Below are 12,527 nucleotides of genomic sequence, written 5' to 3'. Positions count from 1 at the left end.
AGAGATAACATTAGTCTTGTTTTGAATCTGTCGCTATGCTGATGCATAGGCATTTGTAGCTCCGCAAAATCTCATTTGAATTTAAAGCGATTGTCACCAAAATGGCACAACTTGGATAAAAGCCTAAAAAGGGCAGTTTTAAACAGTTATGAAAAAAGTGTGGGGTATTTTACGATGAAACTTCATATACACATTCTAAAGACTTCAGTGACTTATTTTACATCTATTAAAAAGTGGCATAATAGGTCCCCTTTAAGGCATGAATTCCAAAAATAAAAAAAAATGTGTTCAACAAACTAATTTACAACCACAAAGCTCACAACAGGTCTTTCTTTAAACATTTATCAGTTCAGTCCAAGTACTTAACCTGTTTGTAAACGGAACCGTAATAAATGTGTGAGAAATATACTGATTTTGACAGTTTAAATGTGATATATTATTGACTGAACTTACAAATTCTTTTTTTCAATTGTATTTTATTTTAATCTTCTCTTCATTATATAAAGATGGAGGCTTTAACTGTATTTAATGATAGCCAAGCCGGGACCTTAAAGTCGTAGTTAGGGATTAGTTTGGGTTGGGTTCGTTAATAGGGTAAAATGGTGATTCTTTACAGAGTTGTATTGTGTATTTCATTCAAAAATTAGCCTAAGAATCAATAAAATAGTTTAATCGCTAAAGATCTGTCAAAAAAACTATTTCTCTATGGAGAAAAAGAATGGACTTTTTACTTCTGAAACCCGACCTCAGCACAACATACCTAATGGATAAGTACTCACCGATCTCATAGTCATTTTCTGAAACCCGTCTCATCTTTGGAGGTGTGGTGATGCCAGACTCCATGTCTGGTCTTTTGGGGGCTTTGGAGTCTGATATTAAGTGATCGAAACTCTTTCTAGTGCCTAGAATAAAGACATAAAGAATAGAAATCATAAGTATAAAGCTAAAGTAAAAAGTCACAGCATTTTAAATATTAAGTTTGAAAGAACAAAGTCATCAGACCGCTAATACCCAGTAGTTTCTTCGCATTGGCCTGAGATGGCTGGCCCATGTCTACGCTCATGGATTTGCGTGGGCGAAGGCTGGTCTGCCCTATGGCGGAGTATGGAGGTGCAAGACTGCGCTCTGACACTTTCGGAGAAGCCCAGGGCTGGTTTTCACGGAGTAGCCTGACACATTAAAAGAAGTGAGAAAATCAACAAAAACAAAACAGAAGTAATACAAAAGAATCAACACAATGTGGTTGGAAATACAAGTGAATGGAGAAAATAAAAAGTAAAGTGGTAAAGTTCATACCTGCACCCGGGTTCAGAGTCGTAAACAGTGTATGTGTCCATGGGGAAGTTCTCCATTGTAACATCTGAGAGCAGCAATGATTTCCTGTGCTTTAAACTGCAGCGGCTCCTTACTTCCTCAGACACTGTGAGCAAAGCTGTAACAGAAACGTGCTTTAGATGTTGCCATCAAGATGAAGGCCAACACTTTAGGTCACAATTCACGGTATTAACAAACTATTAACTAACACTACCAGCTTTTTGGTTGTTTACATAATTGTATTCCATTATTATTCGGTATGTTCAAAACCAGCAGATTCTACAATGTATTTCACATGTCATGCTCTTACTGTTATTCATGTATCTGCATGATAAAAAAAAAACACTGTGCTTAATAAACTACTAATAAGCTGTTTATTAATAGCTGGTAAAGTAGAAGTTGGGTTTAGGTTTTGGGTAGGATCAGGGATGCAGAATCAGATCATACTTTATAATTACTATAATAAACAGTTAATATCCTAATAATAGGCAGGTAATAAACCAGTATTTATTAGCATGAATTGTGACCTAAACTAAAGTGTTACCAAATTGAGGGGGAAAACCCCCCGAAAACTTCAGATTAGAATATCCTCCTAATGTAAATTAAAATTCTATCATAATTTACTCACCCTCGGGAAGATATTTTGAAAAATGTTGCCAACCAAACCGTCGATAGTTTCCCATTCAAAGATGTAAATCAGACTAATGCGTAAAACTGGAATATTGCATAAAACATGTGTGAATAAATGTGTTTCTATTGTAGCTTATGCATTTTTTTCTTATCACTTACATGAACCGTATATTTTTTTTAAATGCATTTTTAAAATCTATATGCATCTTGGCATTCCATTAAGCATTTTTAAGCAATATTCTAAAATTACCATATATCACGAAGAGATGATGCCAACCATTGTGGACAACACGTACACAAATACACTTAATAAATAAACATGTACACATAGACATCACCTATTTGCTATAAAACTGCAGGTTAACTATGTTGATATATAATAACTTATGTTTGATTGTAACTTTAACTTAATTTGATTATAATGTAATAATGTGCACCTTTTGTAAAGCTGCTTTGAAACAACAAATATTGTAAAAAGCGCTATATATAAATATGAAATTGTATAAAATAAGGGAATGGAAACATAGCTACTGGATTATTCCTTATTTATTCCTAACTCTGGAAGTCATTTAGGACCATCAACTGCTTAGTTTCCATCATTTTCCAAAATATCTTAGTTTGTGTACAACAGAGATATGAACAAACAATGTTGTATAACTGAGTGTGTGTAAATAGTGAGTACATTTGTTGTGAATTATCCCTTTAGGATAGGATAGTTCACACATAAAAATGAAAATTTACTTACTATTCACTCGCCCTCAAGAGGTTCCAAACCTTCATGAGTTTCTTTCTTTAGTTGAACACAAATGAAGATATTTTGAAGACAGCTGAAAAAACTGAAACCTAAGACATCTATAGTAGGAAAAACAAATACTATGGAAGTCAATGGTTATAGGTTTCCAGCTTTCTTCAAAATATCTTCTTTTTATCTTCAAAATATCTTCTTTTGTTCAACTAAAGAAAGAAACTGAACAAATGGAAAGTAAAAGATGGCAATTTTCATTTTTAGTGTGAATTCTCCCTTGAAGGTTTTTTTTTTTTAGTTTTAACTTACCTGCCAGATAGGCCACACTCTGTGTGTTCACCTCAAACTTGTCACAGCTGCGGTGTTTTCCCACCAGGCCCAGGAGTGTATGCAGGATACGAACAGTCCTCGCTACAGTTGTTGAAGAGGGATGTCTATATCCTAGAAGAAGAAAATACAAACATGAGGAACAAGACAGATGGAGAACGAGACCTTTTAATGATGAACAGCAAATGCATTCACTAAAAACACTCTACTGTAATAATAATCAGACTCAACGTGGATTTTCAAGCCCAAGTTTTCAGTCAGACATTTCAATATTTTATGACATGAAAAAACCATTAAAGCAAAAACGAAATGAAAAATAAGTATGCTGACAGAGGACAGGAAAACAGTTGTGGAAGTCCAAGCTCATCTAGTCCAAATAAAATGTAAAACTTTTAAATCAACAATTCTACAGACAGTTAGATAAATACTATAATATTGATCCACTTTTTTAGTGAATAAGTGTTGTCACAATGCTGAAATTTCTAACTTCGATACGATACCTTGAAAAAATATTGATATTCGATACTATTTTCGATACTGCAAGAACTTTTTTTAAAAGGTTCATAAGGGGGCTACAGTCTGTAATTATTATTTTAAAAAACTACGCTTATCTATGGCTACGTTAACACTGCGAGGCTTAGTGCTCAAACCAGATTTTTTTTTCAGATCAGATTTTTTTGCATAGATGTTCACATTGTTGTTATAAATGTGGCCAGTATCAGATTTGCAGTGTGAACCGATCCTGTTCCTAAACTGACCTGCATGTGCAAAAGTACAGTTACAGACAGCACACAATGTCTCATTATGCACACAATGTGTATACTGTATGAAGTAAGCATGTTGTCAGATTATGCTTAGGGCCAATCCCAATTCTACCCCTTAGCCCTTCTCCTTACCCCTACCCCTCGTTTTGCGCATGCCTGTGAAGGGGTAGTGGTGTCCCAATTCTCTAGCTTGAAGGCGTAGGGCTAAGGGCAAGGGGTATACACCCCTTCAAACGAAGATTTTTCAGGACCACACTCGATACCAAGGGGTAAGCAAGTTTCCCAGAATACACCAGCCACAGCTCCACCCGAAGTAAGGTTTTTACAACAAACAAACACGTTTTCATATATTCATAACCTCGTTCGTGGTTTTTTTACAGTGTCTGCTATAATGTTAATGTTGTTTTGGTGTATTTACATAGATGAATATGGCCACGCTGTAAATGCACCACAGTTACGATCTTATTGCCACGTTATGATGACATAATATATTTACCTTCAGTGATTTCCTGAAGGTAAAAACCAAAAAATAACACAACTGGAATAACTACAGCAGTCCAGATCTCATATGAAGCAAGAGATCGCAATGACATATCATGTGTGCAGGTGCTGTAGTGCTGTCCCAATTCTTAGGGGCACATTCTGAAGCCCTTCCCCTTCACACTTGATCGTAAGGGCCAAGGGGTAGGGGTACAAAAATATAATTGGGCCTTAATATGATTATTGCCCTTTTTACAGACAACCGTGGTGTATTTCACGATCTGTAAAGGGTTGTTCTGCTACTACTGATGTGTATTTTGCCATTTGAAACCTAAAATAAGTCTCTTGTAATTGAAAACACTGATCATTTGTGATTTATAGCAACCGCGATGCACATCTTTCTGACCCCCAGTATAGTTGAACTCATCAAGGGTTAATGAGCACACTGAACTGTAAGGGTGGAGTTGGTTCATATCTGTTTGCAGAGTTAGTTCATTTTACTTTGTTATAAACAACAGGCACGTGCATAAGGGGGGTTTGGGTGCTTGAGCACCTGTCCTTTTTTCTCTCGGAGAGAAAGTTCCCCCTTAAAATGAAAGTGCCCCCTCCATTGCACACAGATCCCCTATCCGCAACACTCCCCACGCTCTTCAGCTTCGCGATGAACCCGTGCCCCAATTGTTGACAAGAACCAGTTTTGCCTTCAAATTTTTCTTCAAAAGAAACAACCAACCGTGGTAAAGTAATTTCCCTGTGTGCCATTCTACTATGATGCTGAGGAGCAGATGATGTTTGCAACACAGAATGATGACACATTGTCATTCAAAGATTAAGTCACATGAAATCCTACATGACCATTCATACAGAGGTGGCATTGCAAAACATCAGATCTGTGTCTGATTTAAAACTACTTATGAAAGTGGCACAAATCTGAATTGAAAAGATCAGATTCCATGCTGTTTGGGCTGTTCACACTGGCATGACAAAAACAGATCGGAGTCACATGTGGGCAAAAAAAAAAAGGATTCGGGCCACATTTGCCTGCAGTGTGACCGTAGCCTATTTCAGCATAATGGCTACACTACCAGTTTAATTAATAAATAAATTAATAAATTAAATTACCATTTAATTAATGTTATTTCAATGTGTGCTGGGTTATATATATTTTACAATAAAAACTAAATGTGGCATGTCTCACTATCACTTAAAATACGCAGAGTGTAAACTATATACGCAGGGGTATTTGTCGGTAATAGCCCTCATATGGTGAGAAGAGTGCGAGAGACCAAAGCCGATATTGATACTAATAAAACGCAAGATCGTATAGTTTTAAATATTTCAGTATTGATACTTATGGACATATCGATATTTGTAATGTTCTGAATGCAAATATTTACCCCATCCACCTTTTCCCTACTTCTCACAATGCGTGAACTATAGGAGTAAACTGCGCTGCCATCAATCTGTTTTTGTTTTTTTTTTTGCTTTTTTTATTGTATTTTATACATGATAGTGTTTTCTGTGTTATTAAGCTGTGCTTCTATTTTAGGTGGGATTCTTAACATTCTGTACGGGGTCTACAGATGAAAACTAGCCATTCTTGGCTAATTCTGGCACATTTTACAGTTATGTTTATTAATGTGCATTGACCTTGTAAACAAATAAACTAAACTACAGCTCAGCAATCAAATATTATTCTGATAAATCCTATTATTGTCATTTTAAGACCCTTTTATGCCACAGATTATATAAGAATCAAGCATTAAATTGAAAAAACTTCAGCACAAAGTTATTTAGATTCTATCATTGTTTATGCAAAAAAGTAAATGTCCTAATATAAACTTTGACACTGGTGATGTAGAATGTAAATCTTTTTTATTAAATGGCTTTAATGTCATTTGTGAAAGTGTACAATTTTGCACCGTCACTTTAAAAAAAAGAGCTCATTTGGACAACTTCTTCCAAACAGTCAGCAGTTTTCAGAAAAATGTGACAATTCACCTTTTCTTTACCTGACAGTAAGCATCGTTGACATGACGAGATGACGGAGGCTGCGCAATCAGTTAAAATGGATGATGTTTATTTTTATGTATGAGCGATAAATATAGTGTCACCCAAAATGATTGAGGTCATGTATTGCGTAATAAGTCGATATACTATTTGTTTATTATTATAGATTATTATGACAGGCCAAATTAGAATGAACTGATTATTTTCAGCAAACCCAACCCCAAAAACAAAATAAGTCCTTCTGCCCATAATTTGAAATGATGTATTCACATGCAGAAATGGATTAATAAAGCGTGACCTGCTACTCTTTTAATAATTACCTTTGAGTAAATGGCCCACTAATGCAAAATTGAAGTTGGAGGCAAAGTTGAGTCCCACAAAATGGTCCATTTGTTTACAGTGCCACTCCAGAGGTTTCCGGATCTCCATGAAGACCTCCTCAGGACTCTGTGAAGAAAAAAATTGAAAGCATTTGCATGCTTACGCTCATACAAGTAATTGCATTTTTTTTTGTTATTTATTTGACCAACCATAGTCTAGAGAAATATTTTTTAAGTTTTGTGCTCAATTTATACCCGTATTAAAGAGGTTTACACTGATCCAATCACAAGTAGATGATGCTAAAATACAGGAGTAAATATGGAGACAAAAATATTCTAACATATGTTCAATTGCTTACAGGGTAAAGACCACATGCTTACTGTACCTGCTGACCAAACAAGATTATTATGCAGGTCAACGATAAAAAGAAATAAACTAGGAGTCATTTAACCTGTTCCAAGTCAATAAATCATGAAACAGCCTAAAAAGAGTACCATATAGTAGGCTTACTGCTATAGTTGATGTTAACAGTGTTCGACCTTAGCATCAAGTACATAAGTAGAATAAAGAGATTTGAGTAATAGGAGTAAAAGAGTAACTTGTTAAAAAAACATAATTTACTCTCCTTCCATTTGTTTCAAACCTGAGTTTCTTTCTATTTTGAACACAAGGAAGATATTCTGAAGAATGTTGGGAAGAAACAGCCATTGACTTCTACTTTTTTACTCCAACTATGAATGTCAGTGGTTGTTTTTTTTTTCAACATTTTTCAGAATATATTACATTGAATATATAGTTGACCCATCATGAAAAATTATAGGTGTATGACCCTAGAATCTGGATATTAGGGGATACTACTAGAACTACTAGACATATGTTTTAAAACTATTTTAGTCACGCAAAGCTGATGTAGATTTTGTTGTTACAAATGAGTTATATGCACGTAGGTGTTATTTATCCACTGAAATCTTCTGGCGAACGACTGATGTGACTATTTTCAATTTTATAAGGGAGCTTTTACAGCATCAATAATGTAGATTTTTATTTTTTTTTATGTTGGGAAGAAACAGCCATTGACTTCTACTTTTTTACTTCAACTATGGATGTCAGTGGTTGTTTTTTTTTTCAACATTTTTCAGAATATATTACATTGAATATATAGTTGACCCATCATGAAAAATTATAGGTGTATGACCCTAGAATCTGGATATTAGGAGATACTACTAGAACTACTAGACACATCTCATTATACAAAAAATACTACACACTTCTGGCTGGGAACAAATGTATATTAATTAAAGGTGTAGAGGGTGATTGTCTTCAGAAAATGTTTTTGATGTGCTGGTTGAAAGTCTCTTAACAGTCCAGTAGTAATGATTAAAGTAAATGATCTAAATGTATTTATATGCATTTTTATATTCTGGGTAAGGCAGAAGACTAAACAATGTTCATCCAATTAAAAATTGGTGGGCAGATAATTCCCATAATTCTGATAAGTAGCCCAAACTGTCTGTCAACAAATGTAGATTTTTACAAATGCGCACCTCTGTTCACGCAGATCCGCCGATGTGCATGCACATGCGCCACAGTCACTTGGACACGAGAGACAGCAGTAAAAATGAATGCTGAATCAAAACTTTAAATTTCTGAATCAATACTGGAGTTACTTTTGCACGCTGGAGGAAGGACGACACCATGGCTGAAGTATTTCTTTTAGAGAGGTAATGCAAATGTTTTAAAACTATATTAGTCACGCAAAGCTGATGTAGATTTTGTTGTTACAAATGAGTTATATGCACGTAGGTGTTATTCAGCCACTGAAATCTTCTGGCGAACGACTGATGTGACTATTTTCAATTTTATAAGGGACCTTTTTTTTAAAAGGTAGTAAAAATAGTAATAAAAGTAGTAATACAATAAAAACCTTACCGATACCCTTCCCTATGCATGAGAGAGTGAGACCACCTACTGAACCTTTAACTGAAAATCATCTAACTCTCCATCTACAAACCATGTGATCAACAAACTTATTTCCAACTGCACCCCTGAGAAAATGTTGTTAAATGTCAGAAGACCACCAAAACCTTAAAAAAAATAAAATAAAATAAATTTCTGAGTTTTTTTCTGGCGTATCTACCTTCCATTTCTTAGTTGCATGCTTTGCTTTTTTTAAGGCCTTTAATGTTGATTTCAGTCTTTACCTTATCATTAAACACACGAAGGCTGTCCAGTGTGTGCAGGTTCTGCTCCAGTAAGGCAGTGCCGGCCGAGTACAGATTCACTTCATCTAACTGAAGCACAGCCACAGCCACCCAGAACAGAGCTTTATGCATAGGAGAATCCTAGAGGGTCAGACAAACACACATTTGTTTCTTGTTTTTTTTCACAATAAATATCTGTATGAGGTCTTGTTTTCTGATAATTGTAACGCAAAGGAATAAATGAAATAGTAACTAAAGCAAGAAAAATAAATTAGATGGATGGATAGATAGAACGATAGATAGAACGATAGATAGAACGATAGATAGATAGATAGATAGATAGATAGATAGATAGATAGATAGATAGATAGATAGATAGATAGATAGATAGATAGATAGATAGATAGATAGATAGATAGATAGATAGATAGATAGATAGATAGATAGATAGATAGATAGATAGATAGATAGATAGATAGATAAAAAAATCCTTAAAATTCTACACACAATACCCCATAATGACAATGTGAAAAAAGATTTTTTTTTAAACTGTTGCAAATTTAAAAATAAAAAACCTGAAAAATCACATGTACAGAAGTATTCACAGCCTTTGCCGTGAAGCTCTAAATTGAGCTCAGGTACATTCTGTTTCCACTGATCAGTCTGGGATGTCTCAGCAGCTTAATTGGAGTTCACCTGTGGTCAATTCAGTTGATTCGACATGATTTAAAAAGGCATACACCTGTCTATGTAAGGTCCCAGGGTTGACAGTGCATGTCAAAGCACAAACCAAGCATGAAGACAAAGGAATTGTCTGTAGACCTCAAAGACATGACTGTCTCGAGGTACAAGGCTGGGGAAGGTTACAGAAAAAATTCTTCTGCTCTGAAAGTTCCAATGAGCACAGTGGCCTCCATCATCTGTAACTGGAAGATGTTTGGAACCACCAGGACTCTTCCTAGAGCTGGCCGGCCATCTAAACTGAGTGATCGAGGCAGAAGGGCCTTAGTCAGGGAGGTGATCAATAACCCGATGGTCACTCTGTCTGAGCTCCAGCATTCTTCTGTGGAGAGAGGAGAACCTTACAGAAGCAATCCACCAATCAGGCCTTCATGGTAGAGTGGCCAGAGGGAAGCCACTCCCCGCCTGGAATTTGACAAAAGGCATGTGAAGGACTCTCAGACCATAAGAAACAAAATTCTCTGGTCTGATGAGACTCAAATTGAACTCTTTGGACTGAATGCCAGTTACGTCCGCTCATCACCATGCTAATACCATCCCTTAGGTGAAGCATGGTGGTGGCAGCATCATGGTGTGGGGATGTTTTTCAGCAGGAGGAACTGGAAGACTAGTTAGGATAGAGGGAAAGATGAATGCAGCAATGTACAGAGACATCCTGAATGAAAACCTGCTTCAGAGTGCTTTTGACCTCAGACTGGGGCGAAGGTTCATCCACCAGCAGGACAATGACCTAAAGCACACCACCAAAATATTAATGGAGTGGCTTCACAACAACTCGGTGAATGTCCTTGAGGGGCCCAGCCAGAGCCCAGACCTAAATCCTATTGAACATCTCTGGAGAGATCCGAAAATGGCTGTACACCGTCGCTTACCATCCAACCTGATAGAGCTTGAGAGGTTCTGCAAGGAGGAATGGGCAAAAATTCCCAAAGGCAGGTGTGCCAAGCTTGTGGCATAATATTCAAAAAGACTTGAGGCTGTAATTGCTGCCAAAGGTGCATCATCAAAGTATTGAGCAAAGGCTGTGAATACTTCTCTACATGTGAATTTTCAGGTTTTTTTATTTTTAATAAATTTGCAACAATTTCAAAAAAATCTTTTTTCACATTGTCATTATAGGGTTTTGTGTGTAGAATTTTGAGGGAATCAATGAATTTATTCCATTTTGGAATAAGGCTGTAAGGCTGTAACATAAAAAAATATGGAACAAGTGAAGCGCTATGAACACTTTCCGGATGCACTGTAAATTCCAAACTAAAATAGTCCACACAGCAGTTTTAATGTTTTCAAAATATCTTATCAATAAGGTTCAGAAATTGATTGTTTCTTGCATGTCTCATAAACATCAGTAGATTACCAAGCGTGTAATTTCTGCACCACCAAACCGAATTACAAAACTATTTCCCTAAACACTCAAGCATGCACAGAATGAGAGAAGTAAATGAAAGCAATGCTGCAGCAGTAATAACGGCTGATGTTTTGATAATTGAATGGTGCACCTGATCGAGGAGAGGCTGTAGTTTGGTGAGAGCGATGACTGTGGCTTCGATGAGAACCTGGCTGTTGTAATTATCTGGCCCCTTTAAGCAGCTCTCCAGCCCCTGTGCAGGAACAGCATTAATCAGACGGTGCAGCGGAGCGAGACAGAGCCAGCAAACAGACTAAGAGAATGACACTACAGCAGTTAGACTAGCGCACTGCATTCTGCACACAACACAAATATTCTCTATCTATAGGCAAAATATAGCCATACATCTACAATGTCTAGCATAAATGAGGATATAAGTCTTTAGCAATTGTTTTACAGTTAATATGGACAATATACAAAGATCAGCATAAATGAGTACACCCCCTTTTGATGATGAATATTTGTATCTATTTCTCAGTCAATATAGACAATAATTTTGAAGCATTTAAACAGAACAGATTAATTAAACTGTTTTGTTGTATCCATTAAAATATGAATTTAGTTACCTAATATCTTTAGGAATAGAAAGATAATACATTTAAATTACTAAATGTCAGCTAAATTTGATAATTTTTTCACATTTCTTTAGATTTTTCCTGTGTATCAAAATTTGATTGCATATTATTCCCACAAATTGTACACATTTTTGCACCGTGATCTGAATTTTTTTGTTAAATTAGTTCCAGTTTTGGCTTTGGTACTGACTAATCTAATGTATAGTATAGGCACAAATATATTACTGTAAAGCATCCTATAGAAAATATTAATTTAAGTTCTATGTGGGGTAATAATAATAATAATATGGAGGGGCAATCTTCTCATCCACCATCTGTATGCAGCATCCACCTGGATGACGCAACAGCAGTTATATTGTGCCAGACCGCACACCACAGCTGATTGGTGAATTCAAGATAGTGTGATGAAGCCAATTATCATATGGGGATGGTTAGGAGGCCATAATGGACCAGGCAAATTACTCTTTTTTGAAGGACATCTTGGGATATTTAACAACCACAGAGAGTCGGGACCTCAGTTTAACGTCTCATCCGAAAGACGGTGCTCTCTGAGCAGTATAATGTTCCCCTCAATATACTGGGGCGTTAGGACCCACTCAGACTGCAGGTTGAGCACCGCCTGCTGGCCTCACTAACACCACTAATTTAAGATCTGTGAGGGGTCATTTATGCTGAGCAATATATCGGTCATTATTACAAAACAGTTTTATTGAACAGTTATATTCATTAACATGAGAGTGTGGTATCAATAATCCAAATGAGGTGTTGCAAAAATAATTACAAGCTACAGCTAAATTTGATCATTTGTATGACAAGCAAAGCTGCATTTATTTAATAAAGAAATGTTAGGCTTTATTCATTAGAATTGAACTGTTTTTATTTAAATATAATTTAAAATGCAATTCATTCCAGTTTTTTGTTTTTATTTTAGTAAATTTTTGTTATATTTTTATTTCGTCCATATAGTTTATTTATTTTCTTTTTAATTACTTTAGTTTTAAATTCTTTGCC

At 35.8% G+C, this 12,527-nt stretch overlaps 1 protein-coding gene across 3 annotated transcripts in view; it reads right to left on the bottom strand.

Moving 5' to 3' along the window:
* Positions 1-12,527, bottom strand: part of nf1a (neurofibromin 1a) — a 130,372-nt gene that overhangs the window by 19,519 nt on the left and 98,326 nt on the right. For 2 of the 3 annotated variants that reach the window (XM_056473236.1, XM_056473237.1), the window contains exons 45-51: positions 11,033-11,134; positions 8,793-8,933; positions 6,591-6,717; positions 2,999-3,130; positions 1,297-1,432; positions 1,012-1,169; positions 780-902 (exon numbers count right to left, since the gene is read on the bottom strand). In XM_056473236.1, coding sequence (XP_056329211.1) covers positions 780-902; positions 1,012-1,169; positions 1,297-1,432; positions 2,999-3,130; positions 6,591-6,717; positions 8,793-8,933; positions 11,033-11,134 — 919 coding nt within the window. Of the gene's footprint in view, positions 1-779; positions 903-1,002; positions 1,170-1,296; positions 1,433-2,998; positions 3,131-6,590; positions 6,718-8,792; positions 8,934-11,032; positions 11,135-12,527 lie in introns of all 3 variants that reach the window. The other variant, XM_056473235.1, reaches the window with a different exon arrangement.

The sequence above is a fragment of the Danio aesculapii genome, chromosome 15, assembly GCF_903798145.1.
Source record: "Danio aesculapii chromosome 15, fDanAes4.1, whole genome shotgun sequence".
NCBI classification, from domain to species: domain Eukaryota; kingdom Metazoa; phylum Chordata; class Actinopteri; order Cypriniformes; family Danionidae; genus Danio; species Danio aesculapii.
The sequence above is the reverse complement of the archived record's forward strand: the minus strand, read 5'-3'. Positions and strand labels throughout refer to the sequence as shown.